This window comes from Pectinophora gossypiella, chromosome 11 (genome assembly GCF_024362695.1).
Source record: "Pectinophora gossypiella chromosome 11, ilPecGoss1.1, whole genome shotgun sequence".
Classification (NCBI taxonomy): Eukaryota; Metazoa; Arthropoda; class Insecta; order Lepidoptera; family Gelechiidae; genus Pectinophora; species Pectinophora gossypiella.
Window position 1 is genome coordinate 9,861,856 of NC_065414.1, and position 19,613 is coordinate 9,881,468.

The 19,613-nt window shown below is 40.6% G+C and overlaps 1 protein-coding gene across 3 annotated transcripts in view; it reads right to left on the minus strand.

Moving 5' to 3' along the window:
* Positions 1-19,613, minus strand: part of LOC126370514 (dmX-like protein 2) — a 62,199-nt gene that overhangs the window by 21,928 nt on the left and 20,658 nt on the right. For 2 of the 3 annotated variants that reach the window (XM_050015378.1, XM_050015376.1), the window contains exons 10-39: positions 19,070-19,148; positions 17,616-17,802; positions 17,064-17,248; positions 16,801-16,911; positions 16,256-16,440; positions 15,969-16,083; positions 15,117-15,309; positions 14,507-14,654; positions 13,909-14,110; positions 13,205-13,426; positions 12,537-12,688; positions 11,947-12,092; positions 11,621-11,727; positions 11,077-11,384; positions 10,077-10,361; positions 9,373-9,636; positions 8,741-8,890; positions 8,053-8,204; positions 7,467-7,530; positions 6,024-6,101; positions 5,258-5,380; positions 4,653-4,791; positions 4,141-4,320; positions 3,555-3,776; positions 2,884-3,059; positions 2,309-2,446; positions 1,891-2,006; positions 1,443-1,674; positions 912-1,155; positions 341-467 (exon numbers count right to left, since the gene is read on the minus strand). In XM_050015378.1, coding sequence (XP_049871335.1) covers positions 341-467; positions 912-1,155; positions 1,443-1,674; positions 1,891-2,006; positions 2,309-2,446; positions 2,884-3,059; positions 3,555-3,776; positions 4,141-4,320; positions 4,653-4,791; positions 5,258-5,380; positions 6,024-6,101; positions 7,467-7,530; positions 8,053-8,204; positions 8,741-8,890; positions 9,373-9,636; positions 10,077-10,361; positions 11,077-11,384; positions 11,621-11,727; positions 11,947-12,092; positions 12,537-12,688; positions 13,205-13,426; positions 13,909-14,110; positions 14,507-14,654; positions 15,117-15,309; positions 15,969-16,083; positions 16,256-16,440; positions 16,801-16,911; positions 17,064-17,248; positions 17,616-17,802; positions 19,070-19,148 — 5,030 coding nt within the window. The remainder of the gene's footprint in view (positions 1-340; positions 468-911; positions 1,156-1,442; positions 1,675-1,890; positions 2,007-2,308; positions 2,447-2,883; positions 3,060-3,554; positions 3,777-4,140; positions 4,321-4,652; positions 4,792-5,257; positions 5,381-6,023; positions 6,102-7,466; positions 7,531-8,052; positions 8,205-8,740; positions 8,891-9,372; positions 9,637-10,076; positions 10,362-11,076; positions 11,385-11,620; positions 11,728-11,946; positions 12,093-12,536; positions 12,689-13,204; positions 13,427-13,908; positions 14,111-14,506; positions 14,655-15,116; positions 15,310-15,968; positions 16,084-16,255; positions 16,441-16,800; positions 16,912-17,063; positions 17,249-17,615; positions 17,803-19,069; positions 19,149-19,613) is intronic. The other variant, XM_050015377.1, reaches the window with a different exon arrangement.

Sequence of the window (19,613 nt, forward strand, 5' to 3'; positions counted from 1 at the left end):
TTTCTTTTAGCAATTGTTTGCTTGCTCTAATAAAATACAAACTTAGCCACCCGTAGGCGATGTTGTATGACCCATTTCGACAGAGGTAGGATTCAAGCAAGACCATGCCGTCAAATTCTATATTTGAAGAACGTTCATAACAAATATAATATGTCGATCGAATGCAAATTCACCTAAAAGAACTAAAGTGATATAAGTATTCACTAGGCACGCGTAAAATCGAATTTGGTGATGTAGAGCCCGTGCTGAGATTCAAACCTGTGATACTACGATGTAAATCACGCGTTTTTCGAATGGCTATCGCGGTTTCGGTAAATAATAAATAAGATAAATATCTCACCCCTTATCATCCTCATCGTCCCAGTTGAGCACCAGTTCATCGTTAGCCACGGCGGCGACGGGCGCACCCCAATCCACGCCTACAGTCGGCGTTCCCCAGTCGTGACTCTCCGATTTCGGTAATTCTTCTGTTCAAATAATATGCACCATTTGGGAAACGAAATCTTTACTCTATTCAATTAAAGATGATGATGTGCTGGAAACTTATATAAAATGCATGAGTTGCTTCCGCGGATTGTAATAATCTATAGTAAGATTTTTACTCGCTGCAGACTCGGTCATAGATCATCTGAGCAGTACAGATATATTTTGCTGTTCCTTTTCTCTCCCACTTACCAGTAAGTTACAGGAATCTGGTATCGCCAGAAGAAAATTAGAGAAATATCGCTGTGCCGCTTCGATAAATAATGACTGAAACTGTAGCTACTAAAAATCGAGCGAGTTTTACTATTACTAAGGGTAATTAACATGATAATGGCAAGAACATCTATACACAATACGTTCAACCAAAACTCAAACGAAAACAAAACATAAAGCACAGTGACGTACAAACGGACGTGAATATGTCGTACTTTTGGCTGTGGTTTCTTCGCCCAGTTGTCCTGTGTGTATTACGGCCTCGTCGATAGATGGCGCTGAGACGGGGTGCCGCGGTTTCTCGTCGCGGACTCTTGCGGGAAGCTTCGATAATACTTCGAGCGCTAGTGCTGGACAGCCGGCCTTGAAGTGCCCGTGCGCAGTTTGGAAGTACAAACGGCGTTCCAGCCGTGTTATTCCCTCGTCAGCTTCATTTTGGAGAAGGGCTAGGTGGCCACCCTAAATGAAAATATGCAATTTAAATTGATATCAAAATTATTTGATCGAACTGCTATCAAATTCTCAAATGTCAATAAAGGTGTTGAGAAACCCCAGATAAGATTTTTATGCCTAACATATTATTTAGAGTACCTACAAAAGTAGATGTCGGAATAAGCAGACGCCAGGCTATAAAAGGAAACAGCAACATTCTTTACAGTTGATTCGAAGTGGCTCCACTATTAAAAAGCCGTCTAAGACAGTCAAAATTACATTTAGAAAAAAATCTGCAATAAAAAAACGCTTACCTGACTAGGCAAATTGTGTCTCTTCAACCTCGGATGCGTGCGTAGGTACACGTAGAAATTGAACACACTAGGCATGGGTTCATTGTCCCGCGCTGCGTGCAATCTTCCAGCGGGACTGAGCAATGTGTCTAGAGCTTCGCCGTACCGCTTGAGTTCCCAAAGAGCCATTGACCTTACAAACGGGTCCGGGTGAGCGCGCTCCAGTTCCACTGACCCGTCTTCTGTCTCACCTCTGGGGAAAAATGTTGCATGTTATAGAACTGTTTGGAGTTTGCTTTTTGCTTTGATGTGTCATGACAAAAGTTCTTGGCATTCTTGTTCTATTTTTAGATAAAGTAACTTATGTTAAGAGCGGAGCGATTTGAACGCCATGAGTAGATTTACTTAGATAACAGGACATTTCCTGTAATGAGAAGCTAGACAAAAACGTTACGGCTATCATACTCACCCAAGTATTTCATCCATGAGCAGTTTCCTCAAACTCTCCGGCAATGTGTTGTCAGACTCGTATAGCCTCGAAACCACCATAGCTAATTGCAGATCTCCGAGACGGGTGATTAGCACCTGAAAGGACAATCATTTATATAACTCTTCACCATTAAATATAGTTTGATTGACTTGACAGCAAGACAGAAGGATAGTATACCACCTAGTGCGAATTAAACATAAAAGGGAAATGTTTTTGTACATCTGTCAAATTTAACAAGCTATATTTTTATACCAAGATTATATTATGGCAAGGATTATATGTCCGGGGAACTGTAATGGCCGAAAAGACTATATGACCACATATCCTTCTTTGTACTCCAAATGTGGCCTGCAAGTGGACTTGTGGCTTGACTTACTTAATATTCTAAAGTACTCACCTCTAGAGCGTCTTTTAAGGCACCACCAAGTAAGAAGAAGGCAGCGGCGTGTTCAAACCGTTGCTTTCCGAGGAGTACAAAAGCGTTCTTCAACGCCGCCTTGCGCCAACGGTCTTCAGAGAAGTTGTTTGAGAAGAACTGGGGAATAAAATTGAATTTTGTTAAATTAACACTGCGGCCAGCAAGGCGGAAAATACTTTAATTAAAGGTTTTGAATGTTAGCGCTCCTTTGCCGAAAATTTTCGTATGTCGTAGCGGTATGGGCTTCTTTAAAAAAAGTCCACGACACTACAAATATAAATATACTTTATTGCCCCAAAAAAAAAAAATATACATGGCAAATGGCGGCGTTATCGCTAACCTAAATCCTATCCTTATCCTTATCGTTAGACTAAATAGGATAGAACAAATATCTCGTCCATTTCAAATAAAATGTTATTTGCACCATTTTCTGAATTCATGAACAGATTAAAAAAGACTCATGAATATTCTAAACGAGTGAAAAGCCTAATACTAGTTAGGCGAGTGCCGTCTTAAGCCATCAGGTAAGATTATGGTAAAAAAATACTACACACGGCAGTCATCTTCTCGTCCCTGTTTGACCGGAACAGCCCCCAGAGCAAGTTTTTCTTCTTCATGGCGAGGTAATAAAGAGCCGCATCCATCGGATCTTGCTTCTGCATGTATGAGGAACGTGCCAACTTCTCCATACATGTTCGGAGGAGGTCACCTCGGATCCACCAGCCCACACCTATAAAACATATTCATTTTTTACAACAAAATATTTTAATAATAATAAAAGTAGGGTTAATGCTTAAAAATACAAGGGACCCTAGTTTATTCAAAGGCGAAAACTTAATAAAAAGAGGCCGAATGTCGACTATGAACTCTTACTGCGATCTATTGAAGAGCGTGTACGCAATGTGACGATGTGAGTAAACGAGACTGTGCGAAGTTTGTATTTGTCATCTCTTTTAGGCAGAGCGATTCACACACCTAAGTAGCTTTTATTACTTGAGGGTAGGGTTGCAGTAAGTTATTTTTAGCCATGATAATGGTGCGCTTGTGTAGTAATGTTTCGCGCTTCAACCGAAAGCAGAACTTATGTCAATCAGCGATATCTATGTGTTTGATGAAGATACATACATCACAAGAAGTTTCACACGAGGTTTTTATTTACTATTCAATTAAATGACATTCGAAATAAGAACTAAGCCCCAATATGCTACAAAAATGTTGAACTTACCCAGCTCCCTCATAGTATTCCATTTAGGTTGTCCTTTGGCGTATCCAGGTATCAGCGCCAACAGTTGTTCGTGAGTCTCCGAGTGGTACGCCCACACCAAATTGCAGGTACCGACGCCAGTGCGTTGTAGATTCGCGCGCTGAGCGAGAGGCAAGCAGCGCAGAAGGTAGCCGTAATGCTTCATTGCCAGGAGGAACCGCAAGCCACAGTCATCTAGGGAATCTATTAGGAAAAGGGTAGTTATGTAGACCTGAAGTATATAAGCTCTTTATACAGATACTCCACTTTTCGTTTCGAAGCGTAATCTGTACTGTAAAGTTTCTGATACTACAGCTATACTTGTTAAATCGAATTAAATTGCTCGTCATTTATGAGTCGCCATCATAGAATATGAATCTCTGCCAGAAACTAACAGAAAGATCGAAATATTGTAATTCGGATGGGAATAGAACCAGTAGCTCTTATCAAGCCGTGATGAATATGTTTTCAAAAACAAAACTGGGACCTAATCCTGATTGATTGAACTGCGTCATCTATTCTATATTTAAACCAAGAGCTTTTTACTGTTATATTTAAGTCGACTCACCCGGCAAAACTTCCTGTCCGGTTGCAAGGTTGACATCCACCCTGGCGTTGGGCGCGAATCTCTCTGCAAAGTCCGCGTCACACGTCGATACCGTATCGGCTAGAGCCAGTAGGTGCATCTGGTCCAGCGAACTGAGTCCCGGTAGGTGCGTGTGTGTTAGCATACGGGAGAGGATACGACCTGGATGATAAACAACGATGTTTAAAAGATATTCCATGAATTCACCAGATTGACAATTTGAAGTGAAAGAATGAAGAGTAACTATACTTCCATAACGCAAAACATAACTTGCACCCTAGGCGTGTGAGGAAACATCCCACTCAGATCAGCGAATTGTTTCTCTACGATCACAACGAACATTTTAAAGGATATATCGACAGGAATTGGAAAAAGACGATTCATGAAAGGACCTATTACTAAGTCAGAAATGTTAAACAGCAATATTGCTTTTTAGATGAAACGGTCAATGTGGCCGTTTTAGACCCCCAAAATATAAACAAACGTTCCATTACCTTGCCTAGGTCCAAAGTGTGATAGAGGTTGTCTCTCAGGCATAGACGGTCTACGGTCGACGCCTTCCTCTTCACCCAGCAGTAACTTATCTAGATCCTCGTCTGTATCCATTGTGCCTTCGAAAAGCACCTCATAATCCTGTCAATCATCACAATTAGAATATAAGATGAATCTATATAGCATACGTAGTCATTGGATCGAGTGTCTTGTGAAGATTATTTCCACACAAATAAATAGGATATCAGAATTTTCCTTCTTTCCAACTCTTTTATCGGTTATTTTGTTGTACTGAAACTATGAGTCGAAACCACGTGTCCTTGAAAGAGACAATGCCACCTTTTATTCAAGTTGTAATTTTTTATGATATTGGCATACCATGCCCCTCATGTTTGTAGAATGCAAACTGAAACCTGATTGGTGGCAAATGCTTTCACGCAGTGGACTCCTCATGGACGCAGAGGCAGACTGAGGAAGCCATGCGGAGAGTAGCACCAATATTGCTTTTTAGATGAATTGTTTCGCTGTGGCCTTTTTAAGTCTGGATGCGTTTCAAACGGTATAGAAAGACATTGGGATTAAAATTTATTGAGTAAAAAAAACATACCATGGCTTCTTGAATAGTGGACGGATGGTGCGCGGACTCGTTATCAGCAACCAACAGAGTCCACAACGGCAGTGGAGGCACCGAAGTTATCTCCGCGTAGTCTAACTGCACGTCTTCCGTTATCTACAGTTGCATGTAATGATTAGCACCTTTACTAAAAACACCTTTAAACTATAAATTAATTTCACAATAAAAATACCGAGTTTGTTATAGATATAAAACCCTAAATAAAATAAGTAGTTATGATAGATTCAATTACAATAATGTATGCAGTTAAATTAGTAAATGTGCACAAGGCAACTGCTTATTTCTTAAGTTATTTGGAATAACAAAATGCTGTGTGATACTTTGTACCTTTAGGTTTGATATAACGCTATTTGGTTTTATAGGTGAGGTTAGTCAATTTGAGTGTAAAACGTTGTTGCTGTAGTTGTGGTAATCAATAGATTAGCGATTTGAATAACCAAACAGCGTCTACAATTAAGAATGCGCTTTAAAGTAAATATCTAAATATACCTCTTGAAATAAATTATAGTATTTTTTTTTTGTTATTCTGTAGATTCTTATCTATAGAGCGACAAGGATCTTAATATGTGCCCATATTCGGAACTAACGCCACATTATTGCGTCAACGACCACAAGATCCTTGTCAACCTATATATAGACTCTAAAAAAGTAACATACATTATGTCATGTGTGATATGTGCCCTTTAGAAACTTCTCACGAAAGTGTCGCTAAAAGTTGAGAGTGGAAGCAATAGTTTACCTGCGCAACCCCATCTAGCGGCGACGCGGCGCCGGCGGCGAACGACACGGAGAGCGTGCGCGAGCGCGACCAGCCGCGCTGCAACACACGGCATGCTCTAGCGAGCTCATGCGGGGTACACAGTGAAGTACATGTATATGTCAAGGATGGACTTGCTTTATATTGACGAAGTATGGTTGAGGTATCAGTCCCAAAAATAAGAGTGCGTTTCCATCAAATCGGAGAAGAGAGGAGAAAAGCGGAGATGTAGACGAATCGACCAATCACCGCGAGGATGAGAGCGACAGAGTCTTCTCTCGCTGACTCCCATGCTGGAATTGTACGATACTGCATGTCTCCTCTCCTCTCCACTTTAATGGAAATCCACCCAAATTTTTATATTTAAAAGAAATCACCATAGTTTTCTAGCGTGAAAATACAGGGAGAAGGTTGTGGGAGGAGGTAATATACATTTGTCAGGAATGACACCATTATACCGACCCTTCTCCCAAAATGACTTCTTCAGGCATTACTTCGGTATAATCAAATAGGATTTTATTGTTCCTCGAAAAGATAAGTATTATCATAATATCGATATAAACCCCAATGTACGGATTTTCTCTATTATTCTTGTGAACAAGTCTCAAATTCAATATGTTACACGAAATGTAAGTCCATCCTTGATATCTTTGATGAGAAACACGATTAAACAGAATAAAGGTGGAATGAGTGATATTCAGTTTGTGCATACTATTCTGTTTGGCCTCAAAATGTGTTTTATATGTCTGACAAAAAGAAAATCTTATTGAATAGATATTAGATTACTCAGATGAATTATGAGGTCGTTATCACTTTTAAGAAAAATCATGTGGATATGAAAATTGTGATTTTCAAAAGAATGTTGGAAGATAATATAAATGCCAATGTTTGGCGAACTGCTTGTTCAGTACTTTGAGGTTACAATTACAATTGTACCATATTGAATTACCTTTGTCTAGACATTTGCAAGTCATAGCAACTAACTTTCTAGGCTATTTTTTTCTTTTCTTTTCGATAGGTGTCCCTGATTAAGTACTGCATAAATGTAGCAGAAAAAGCTCGGTAACAATGGCATATTATATCCCAAATTACGGTTCTGAGTGCCAAGGGTATTGGAGTACCAAAAGTGCGGGATTATCATTACATCTAAACTAGAAATTTTGTTTCTCCAATCTTCATACACATGCCAAAATGTATTTTCGAACAGATTTTCTTATTTAAATGCAAGTGTAGGACGTCACAAACATAATGCGTTATCGAAGCTTGTGCGTGTGCTTTGTCTTATTAGCACAAAGTGGGTTTTAGCCTTAGCCGCCATTTTGGGGCTGTTTTTTGCTCTACAGAGGAGAGCGGATTGGAAATATATAATTATTATGACGAAACAGTGTGATAGAGTGGGATGAGTAATGTGGTACGGTTTCGTACCTGTCTGGATAAGCTGTCTTCATCGCCTGTGGAGCTTCGGCCAGCGTAAGTGCCGCCGATACATCTGAGACAGAAATAAAAATGTTCTACGCTGCATGCCAACAGACAAGAATTGACATTGCGCAAATGTCAAATTGCTTTGGTTTAATGTGGCCTTTTGGGGGTCGTGGTAGCACTGTTGCCTCTCATTTTGAGTTCGCAGGTTCGAATCCAGCACAGGCCTAAACCAATGATTGTTGAACTTATTTCCGAATTCATGTTTGGATCATAAATTATTATCAGGTGCCCAGCGGTGAAGGAAAACATCGTGAGGAAACCCACATTCCCGAGAAATGCATTTTCGAAACTATGTGACCTAACCTGTATTGGGCTGGTTTTCCCTTCGCGTGTTAGAAGGTCAGACAGGCAGTCGCTTCTGTGTAAAGCTGGATCTGCCAAATCTTCTGGTTAAGTAAGTGGACCCTCTGAAAAGATGGTTTAATGTGGCCCTTTGGTTTAATGTATGGTCTACCTCCAGATGAATTGAATCCACACCTGCTTGGTGCCAAAGTATTGAAGTTCAAACTACTTTTAAAATTATATTTACCTAACAAGATGAGCAAGGATAGCCTTCACCCATCTGATCTTGCCGCTGTTGAGTAGCTCCATGAGTTGCTTGGGATGGTACTGCGGCAACACTGGACACGCCATTTGAGATGCTTCAAACAAACCGTAGTCGGGCATGTAGTCCAGAAGCGGCTGAAATGAAATAATCATTACGAACTCTACTTACTAAAACTTTATGTAATGGTTACAATAGATTCCGTCAAGAAATGCTTCAGTCTATTAAGTTTAAACGAACATTACTCAGGCTGCATGGGACGCACTGCGTCACAGGCCCAGAATCTGTGGAGAGGATGAGGACCCGGTGGTGTAATGGTTAATACTCTCGTCCCGACTTGGCTAGAGCTGTGGGTCAAGTCCCGTCCAGGACAGATTTTATTTCGATTGAATTTTCTCATTGTATGTTTCCCTAAGCAAAAGTGAAAGCAATAAAAACAAAATTGGTGTAAATATCTTGGCATTTATTTAAATGCAAATATTAGTATATTTCCTTATTACTATTTATTTGCGCTCTACACTGCAGTTTGTACATGTATAAGTATACTCAATCAAATGTCTGGAAGCAATAAGGTCGCTGTTATACTTTATACCAAATTTTCCCTTGTTAATGTCTTGCATGTGTGTGTCCAATAAAGTGTTTTAATCATAGAGCAATAGCATCGAGCAAATACCTGAGGTTGATCTGGTTGCGCCTTATTGCGTCTCCTGGCGTCACGCTCCAGCAGTTGAAGGTTGATAGAGGACACTCGTTGCAGGTGCGGCGCAGAGATGCGCAGGTCTGAATCGCGGAGCGCACGAGATTCGCCGCCTTCTTCCAAGTCCTGGAGATAAGGGATAGAAAAATAAGGACGAATTGAATCAACCAAGGAAATGCTTCTTCGTTATTTCTCTCAAACAATAATAAACATAAGAGTTATAAAATTTAAGCATGATAAGTACCGTTTAAGTTATTTTATTTATGAAAACTCCCTACATGTTTTCATATAAATTATTGAACTATATTGATGATGACGATTTAATCGGTTTCGACTACGGCGGCTGCTTCACATGTCGCTCGTATAACCAATATTGTTTGAACCGATCCTCGCACATTACCAATACATAAGCCCTCAGGTTCACGTTACTACTACACGTTTTACCTCGTCCTATATATTGGAGTGAGACTAGGAAATAGCAACGACTAGCCACGACTATTTTTAAACTTTTTGGAGAACTATAGACTAAAAATAAGATCCTATTTTAAAAAAAAACAGGTCCACGTGTAAAACTGAAAACATTTTTTTAATATTTCAGCATGTTTTACCTGTCCATTCATCTGCCCCGAAGAACTCTGTGGATTTTCGGGTTTCCATTGCGAATACACGTGCATTTCAGAATCCATTCCGACAACCAATATTCCGTCTCGCACCCACGATATCTGCATTGGCAAAGGCGGTAAGCCGTCCGCTGTCTTCAGTTCTATACGCCGGAGTTGCATCCAACGGATTTCTTCCACAAACAGTGGAGCCGCAAGAGACGATGCCTTGCGAAGTATCGGTCTGTTGTTGTTTATTGATTCTTTCATTGCCTGTAATGAGTAGTGTTTAGTTTACTTAATACAAAATTTACCATACATTACATATCAACGCTAATTGTAATGAACTTTGCCTAACTACAAACAAAAACATGACTACGGATTGTCTATCAGGATTTGTTTCTTGTTTATTATCACAAGTTTATTAGACACATACAATCATCATCTCTATGGCATTATCCCTTTTTTTCACAGGATCCGCTATCATTTTTTACAGAAGCGACTGCCTGTCTGACCTTCCAACCCGCGAAGGGAAAACTAGCCCAATACAGGTTAGGTCACATACCTCTGAAAATGCACACATACAATATAAACAAATTCATTTGATTCAAGTACAATTCCACTAGCTTAGCTTATCTTTGCATAGTATTTTACGTAGCAATCAGTTCTTGTATTGTTGATTAAATTCGTGTCAGAAATAAAGCAGAAATTACCTTCAAATTAGCTTGAGCGAGGTCACTAGACACCGGTGTGAACAGCAGCACTCTCGAACCGACAGCGACCGTCAGTATATGCGAGCCATCTTCCTTCGACACCCAGTCCAGTTGCACTAGATGTTTCTGGGTCAACGGACAAGTGTTTCCATTTTCCATAATACTTTTACGTAGGGACTGAAGTGTACTGAACGATGGAACGGCGAGAAGGCCAGCCGATTTGCCTGTGTCGCCCTCCCCGTTGCGATTATTTCGCCCTTCCTCCGATGAAAATGTTTGGAGAACCTTGAATAGAAAGTGTTTTTATAAGCAACACGACGACCTTGCCGCTTACTGAAAGGATTTCCCGAAGGCATGCAAATTGGAAAGGGAGGAGTTTGACCAACAGTAGTATCTTAAAAACTAGAATAGAGCGTAGGTACTCAAGCTTCACTTGAGATGGATGTACCTCTGACTAGTTCAATGAAGGACTTTCCAGGCCACGATCCCTGATATAAATATAAATGGCGCTGTAAGGCGTTGCCTTCGTTTCACTTTCAAATTTCATGGATTTCAGACATATGCATCTTTTATCTTTGTTTTTGGATATAAAATGATGACCCTTGATATCACACTCAGGATCAAAATAAAGAGATGCAATATAGGTAGCAACATAATTCTATACATAATCTGATCCAAATATCAAACATCAATTATGTACCCGACCAATGAGAAAATACCTATTTTCTCATTATATAATTAGAATGATTTTTTTTTGGGGAACGTATCCTGGAAAATCCCTCATTGAGAATAATAGTCGTGAGATTGTGTTATAGGTTAGAATAGATATACGACAGTTATCTAATAACATAAAGATTAACAAAACAATAGAAAAAAGATCATTTTTATATACAGTTATCAGTGTGTGAACATTCACATAGTCAATACTCATTACAGGGCAGTGTGTAGTTGTGAGATGATCAGAAAATATGATAATTTCCAACTTAAAAACAGTACTAACCTGCGTCAATCGCTGTTTCTTCTGCATAAACGACGTATCATGCAAATACGACAGATCAATCTGGGTATCAGCACAAACACCGACTCTAGGCAAGCTTACATTCTTGAGCGGTATCGTGTCTTCGAGTAACCACTCCGCGCCGCCGGTGCTTTCGCATTCATACACGCAAACGCACAGGTTGACGAACCGCGCGTCTGTCGAGTTGTTCGTCGTAGAACTGCCGCCTTTAGGACGCGTGAACGAACGCCCGCATTTGTAGGCGCATGCTATCCGGCCCGAATACGCCGCGCTTATGTGTAGTGGTTGACCTGTGTTACGATCATTTTATTATTGTTTTACGGCTATGAGAGTAAACATCTAAGTATGCCAGGACAGGAAAGAATTAGTTTGTGCATGTGGAGGAAGCAAAAGAAGTGTTTCAGGATCGAAGGAAATGGGATTATAGCCTATGCTTACCCCGGTGGGAAATAGGCGTGAGTTTACGTATGTATATAAAGGGTTATTGACAAACAAAATGAGGTTTCTTTTACAAATTGATGCTTACCTGGAATGTCTATAGCCGATTCTTGGTCCTTATTCATCATTTCCCACTCCTTCCAAGTGTATTCAAATTCACCGTCTTCTTTTTTCGTTACATCACATTTCCAGAACCTGAAATAAATACATACGTTACTGCTTTTTGCAGCATCATCACTTGAAGGAGACGGCAGCGAATGGGCCGTATAAACTTCAGCATTTATAAATTATTATTAAGAGTTGCCATAGAAACGTCTGGCGTGGATTTGCCGATTTAGTAAACGCATCTGTCACTTTCTGATGAAGTGGGATGATTTGATTGAAACTGAAAGGAAATAGAAACAGTATAGTTACCTCAACGTGCTATCAGAGCAGGCAGTGGCGAGGATATAAGGCGCTAAGCAAGCGGGGTAGATGGAGGCGGAACTGAGATGGCCGGCGGCGGGTGTCGCGTGGATAACATCCACTCCGTCCGGCAAAGCGAGAGGGCACTCACACACCTGCAAATTGATACCCACTTTAGAAGTTCCTCGGAATACCCCAGAAAACCAAACAATAGTTAAACAGCGAAGATTTAATCTGAAAAAGGTGTTGGGTTTTAGGCCAACCCGCAGTGGAGTAGCGTGGTGGAGTATGCTCTATAGCCCCTCCGATTGACTGGGATGCCTGTGCCCAGAAGTGGGACATATATATTTGGAATTGCTGGTATTTGCACATCTTGCCTTATATTAAGTCACTCGTAATAGCAGATGTGGATGAGGGCCTGTTATTTTTTATAAGTACTAGCATCATTCTCACCAAACTTATACAGATTGATGGCGAGTAATAAATTCTTTGAAGAGGAGTTTTTTATACTATATTACCTATTTTGTTTATTTTTTTTTTTTGTTTTAGCGGACCATGTGAAAAACAGGATAATGCTAGGGAGATGATGAGTATATTACCTTTTTGGTAGATATGGCGATGTGCGAGTGCACTTGCGCGGGCGGCGGCGCGCGATCCGTGTCCATGGAGACGGAGTTCTTGCGGGACTCGCCCTCTTCCTCCTGCACCAGGGCGCTGTCCGGCACGTACATCATGCTGTTTGTCAGATCATCTGTGGACAACGAATGTCATTAGTGTTAGCTTCTGCAATGTGTGTAGTTTTTAAAGCAGGCGGAGGAAAAGACAATGACTTGTAGAAGTACCCTAAGGACGACACTACGTCGCTAATGGTCAGTGGGCCAGTGCCACATGGTACAGCACACCTATCGCCCAATTTTCTTTTGCCGACTGTGTCTCAGCGTTAAAGTGATGACGTCACATTCCTATTTATACGTATCGGCCGCCCGTGCCACGTGCATCGAGGATTTTGACCAATAGACGCAGCGAATGCTATCTATGTAAATAAACGTTGAGCGTCGATTCAGACCATGATTCTGACTTAAATCGTAGAGTCGGGTTCGAACGCCGGCTAGGGCTCTAAATTACTCAATTCATATTTGGATCATAGATAATTGATATTACGTGGTTTCTAGGATTTGTGCCCGGTTAATGGCAATGTGCCATTTACATGGCTGGCGAGGCGTGACTAATATTATGTTATTTCAATAATAAGTAACTAGTCTCTTACCCGAAGGATCAGCCTGTGAAGACACAGTCAGTCGCCACATATGCACAGTGGACCCTCCATCAGTCCTCTCCAGCACCACAATGTAGAAGGGTTCATTAAACACTGCTGCCTTACGAAGGTCGACGATCGCTTCCAACCCGGCCTCCGTGATGGTATTCAGATGGTGCTCCGAGCCTTCCACTCCGGAGTCTGCGCTGTCCGTATCGGGGGATGTTCTTTCACCTGCGATTAATAAAAAGATGTTATTTTTATACATGATCGGTGATCTTAAATTCGAGTAGATAAGGGTTACAATTTCACATGAAAATTACTGTCCTGGCCTGTTTTCGTACTGTACGAATTTATATCATTCTACCGGGAATCTGTTAGCCTACAGGCTATCAAGTCCGCCAACGATCTTTGTCACTTTTAAGCTGTCCTCCAAAGCCAGGCGACAATAGTGTGTATTCTGTTTAAATCTTAACTTACCAAACATAACATACACTCACGACTATATCTCAATTGTGGTAGTCAAAGTCACATCCATCGCGAGATGACCTAAGTACCCACACCTCACCGAGCTTTCTGTTAGCAACGTGATAGGTGGTGAGGAATTGACTATACACCTCACAAGTCAACCACGTACCTGACGTAACACATAAGTACTGAGCTTGTAACTTCGCGTGGTTAAACGGTGACTCGCAGGGGTCATAGAATACACTTACCAGTAATGAGCTGTTGTTGGAAGACATGCAACAACTGTGTGTTGTGCCAGTCGTGTGTGGCGTCAGCTATCGCGTGTAGTTGTATGATGGCGCCGGGCCGCGCTGTAGATTGTTGTGACACTATCTTGATGCGGTCGTGCAGCGGGATACCGCCCCCCTCTTCTAGTGTCGAGTCTGACGACATTGACATCGTGTCGTGCTGCTTAATGGGAAATATTATGTTAGATTTAGTATTAATGGTAATCGATGTATTTCTGGTAACTAGCCTGTGTATTAAATGCCTCAAAATAGAAAATGAAAAATAATTTAAAAACTTGTATAAGAATAACTTGTAACGAATTGATTTTAGTAGTAAAACACTGGAGGTTCAGAAATTGATACGAGTCCATTTGCACTGGGTAAAGAAACACTATTTCTTACGTTCAAAAAAGCAATAACCAAGAACAATCATATACAAATTATTGGAACAAACGATACGAAATCCTCGTGGAACATTTCAAACCATATCAGTTAAAACCGACGACTTGAACAAGATTTAAGTCTACTTAATATAGAAAAAAGAAGCGAGTAAGAAGTGAAAAAATCTGATGAGCCTTACCATTACATCGTTATGTCGTCTCTCCGATGTGGCAATCTCTGCCAACAGAGTTCTTGCGTCTATCACAGCTTGGAACACCCGCAGGCTTTCACCATCACTCGCTACGAAGCACGCAGACGGTGAGTTTGATAGATTTCCCAACGTAGTGCTGTCAACAAAAACGCGATTGTAATATCTTTTCTAAAGGAATAGCGGGAAGCTTTTTGCTGCTGGAGGGGATCTTCGAAACGGATATGTTCGTATAATGATACTGTATGTGCTCACAGACCTAATCCATAGTAATTAGCTCAAAACAAGAAGCTTTAACTTAACCTAACCTTATTTTGTAATGTTGTCGGTAGACAACGATGTTATCGTAAACGTGATTACTAAAAAGAAATACGATTTAACGCGCGATAGTTCAGTCGCTTTACCCAGCTTATTTTATTTAAAGGCACATGAACAATATAAGCACATTAAATAATCTTTAATATCGAATGACTTGACATAGTGCTTATACCGATTACAGATGGGCACGCACAGCTTTTGTACATAACATGTATACAGTCACTTCATTATTATTTCAGAACATACTACGACTTTATAACTATATTATTATTATTATACGCACCTGGGAAGTAACGTAGGTAACCAGGCAACGTTGCTGAAGGCGGATAGATGCGGTGAGTTGACTCTGGCTAGCTCGGACACTCCACCCGACTTGCCAAGCGGCCCCACACACTCCACTCGCCACATTATCAGCTCGGAACACAATCCTCCGGCCGCCGTATCTAGGTCTGCTGGTTGCGTGTTTCTTTCACTATCTGTTTATAATATAACCACCTAAATTAGTGGATAAGTAGTAAATTACAGAAATGAGCGTTCTCTTGATAGGACCGAAGCAAATCGATCGTACAGAGCGACGGCATTTACTGAAGATTGGTTAGTAAGTACAGTTCTGCAGAAATGAAGAAATCCAATTGGCATATTAGAGCTACTCCGATTATTCGATCCTAGTCCGTCAAATGACGGATGGCAAGTGGCCTTAGAACTATTTCTATGTACTATATTCGAATATCCGTCATCGGACACGGATCGGATACGAATCGGATGTAATGCGAAAACGCTCTAATGCTCCCTTCATTCCGGATCCACTCACACGCCACTTATTACTTATTATAAGCATACTATACGGATGCAAAACAGCCTCATTTATTTTGAAATAAACCAATTGTTAAGGCAGTAAATAAAACGGAATTATGTTTCTAATAACAATCGTTGGTTTGTGATAGGATGATGGTCATAGTCATGATCACACTGAGATTCCGTGACCTAGGCCATAAGACAAACAACAACAAACAACAACTAATGATATCAGAGGAAATAAATACGAAGCTGAGAAAAAAAAATACCGTAAATAAGTTCCGAATATAAACTTAAATACAAGGGCATATTAAAATGCCATCCAATAGGGTTAACTTACCAGAAATATTGTGGTGACTTGTAGTAAGTAATAGAGGTAATACTGGATGGCATGTGATATCATTTACCCTAAACCTATGACCGGACGCTCTTGACGCGTGACCGATTGATAGAACCTGAAAGGAAGAAACAGAGGATTATTGAAACAGGCTTAACATTACAGCTTACCGACGTAACCTTTAACACCCTGGACGCTTCATACCAAATTGTAATTTTTACCCTGTGCCGCCTCACCAACTCAAGTGATGAACCAATCTTCATAATAAATAAAATAGATATTCATTATACCTGTGAAAACTTGGACTTGTCGTCAAAGGTGAGCTGCCACAAGTTGAGTGTGCCGTTGGTATGGTTGGTAACCATAGAGATGACCGGTGCCGTGTCCAGCACATCTCCTTCCTGGTTGTCTCCCAACTCCTCGGTGACTACACTTGTTTTCCTCTGCATCTCATTATTGTTCTCTTCCCGAGCACCTGTGTTAAAATGGTGGTAAAAGCAATGTACGGGAAAATACCAGAATCAGCGGTAAAGAAAAGTGTCTCAGATTTCTTAGTAAAAGTGAGTAATTCCATTTTGTGAGGGAAATATCTCAGGAGTCGACAAAAGCAAGGGAGTTTTTAAATTTTTTAACGTTTTCTTAACTTCAATCATACTATCATTTTTGATTAATATTCACTGGGACATTAGACAGGTCATATAGCAGGTCTGATAAGGTATGGACGGCTAATCTAACATTACTACTGCTGTTAGGGACTAAGAATAAGAACCTGTTTTTCCTGTTACTGACTACTACATATTTCCGTAGACTATTTCTGAAAAATATAACTTAATACCATTATCTTGTTGCACGCCTTGCTCCTCGTTCTGTGGCCACTCAGTTTCCTCCTTTTCTTCTTGCACGCTCGCCAATGGCGTCGTCACTTGTTCTGGCTGTGATGTTTGACCTACAAGAAAAAGTAGAAACCTAGAACATTCTGGATAAATCCATTTGAACAATAGGCTTCCCCAAGTAAGAGTAGGACCGCTGGAGGTATACGCACAGAAAACAAACCTGACCCTGTAAGGTCGTCTAGAACATTCTAGATAAATCCCTCACCTGGAATGACGGGCTTGGTCCGGTGTCGTACGTACAGCGGCTGCGCGGCGGCGTGGTACAGTGCTGCTGGCGTGCACATAGTGGTGGCGTCCCCTAATGGGAACGCTGAGGGTATCCGCGCGGAGAATGATACTTGAGCCTGTCTGATCGCCCCCGCTTGTAGCTCGTCCAACCATTCACACACCCTAGACGGAAATATTATGGTTTTATTTAGTAAGTTCAGATGATTCTATAGTCGACTTTTGAATCGATTAGATGTAAATTTCCAGGATAAGTTTGCCAATCTAGTGAACGGAGTTCTAAAGGAATCACTACAAAGTACAAAATCCTGAAGCTTCTTATGATCCTTTTCCGTTCAAATATTAAGAATACAATTTGTGCTTACTATCACCTTCAAGACTTGTCTGTAACGTAATCAAGCAATATCTATAAATCGTTATACACCAGATACCAGTTAACACAGCAGTTTAATTAATGCCATCATGTTTGAGAGGTTTATGCCTGGGCAACTGATCTGTGTAAAATTGTAAATGACAATAGAAACACCCTCACCATATAAGGAAGCTGCCGTCGACAGGGTGTATGGAGAAGAGCAGGTCGGGGCTCTGATGCCAGTCGCGCAGGAGAGACTCAATCTTAGCGTCGAGCGAGTCTGGTAGATGGGTACACGTCACGTCTGTCGCTATCGAGTTTATTGACGTCGTGTTCGATAGACTTGGGTGACTGTGGTTGCCGCTACCTAGAGAGCGTAACAACGCTTTAGTATGTAGCATCTTTTCACGAACGACATTTCTGTATTACAAATAGTGTTTTGCTGCAGAGAACTAATCATGTTCTTTGATCGGTCTGCTCCTTAATTGCAGTAAAATCACATAGGCAGCAATCATGGTCATAAAGAAGGCGCATATTTTTTGTAGACGAATATTCGATCATTTACTGTAAGGGATTCGTAGCTAGGAAATGCCTTTCACTTGTTCTAAAGTTAAAATTAGTTCGAAAACAGGTTAATGTTAACATGATTTTATCATACCTCTTCAAAAACTAGAACTATCATAAGAATCGTTTTCATACTTTACCTGGTTGTTCGTCACTATTACTGTTATCTTCAGACTGCGCTTTAGTAAGGTGGTGGCTGGGTCGCCTATGTCCTGTATGTTCTAATGCAGCGTGAAAGAGCAAGCAAGCGTTACGAAGCTGGCAACACCTATTGATTACGTAGGCTCACAGCTTATCGCTTAGGTTACTTATTAGCCGTCGCTTTTGTATTGGCAAGTTAACATGGAGGGTTGTGTTGATAAAATGGCTTTTTTGCCATGAGTAAACGTTGTGTTCTAAACAAAACAAAGAGGTATTTTTATGGAGCATGAAACAGTGTTGACTATAGTTCATTTTGCAAAACAAACGGCTAGGGAACTAGCGGACGGCATCGAGTATACGGAATTATTAGTAACAGAGCTATATTCATACGCCAACATCTCTTTCTTATTGTTCAGTAGTTTATTATTATTGTGTTTAATCCACTTCATAACTCACCGATAGAAATAAGAGTATAGTGTATAGTAATGAGAACTCTATGTTAATTTGCCAAGTTCATGTTATATATTGATGGTCGCATTAACTACAATCAAACATTACAATGTCCATCAGTCTACAACCAAATCACATACAAATCTACATAAATTCATAATGGTTATGGTATATTTAGCTTTATTTAAATATTGATTACATAAAGCATACATTACGGTCGGTTCTGGCCCATATTAGATGATTGTTTTTTATGTATAGCATTGCAATAGAGTAGCAATGACTTGCATGAATTAGAATCAGAACTGTCGTTACTATGGATACAATGACAATAGTATTCTCTTCCCGACAAGGAAGCATATTGAAGTCTTAAGACCTTCTGAACGTAGTCTTGATGCTCTCTAGGAGAAGAACACTTGATGTTTCTTTGAATACTTTCTTGAATTAATACAGTATATAAATATGTTGAAATGTGTACGTACTCGCGTCATTCTCTCCGTCCGGATGTGCGGTGTGGTCCGACCCAGACCCTGCCTCCTCGTTCTCTTCTTTATCTAATATCTAGAAATAATATGGAACATTGTTTTACTCATAGATAAAACAGTTACATTACATATCTTCTGGACTTAGTACGATGGAAGAAGATAATCAGGCATTAGGTGCCGCATTACGGATACTGTAGTCGTAGTAAGTATCCGAAAGTGGTTAGAATCATCGGAGAAACAAGATGGAATCAAGTTTTAAGACTTCAGGATTATATTCGAAAGACACAAACACTCGAAAGACGAAATACACGATTCTGACAATCCTTTACTTCTAGCCACACAAGTGGCCGATTAACTCGCGACAGCAAAGATTTCAGGACCCCTATAACAACTCCGCCGGTGTGGTCGATGTTCGCCTTCATTCAGCGCTTAAACTTCGCCAACTCGGTGTCCAATCTCTTTAACATACTCGTAATTCTCTTAGAAGACGCCCCGACCTCAGGTTCGATGAATTCCTCTCCGTAGACTATTCTACGGAGTG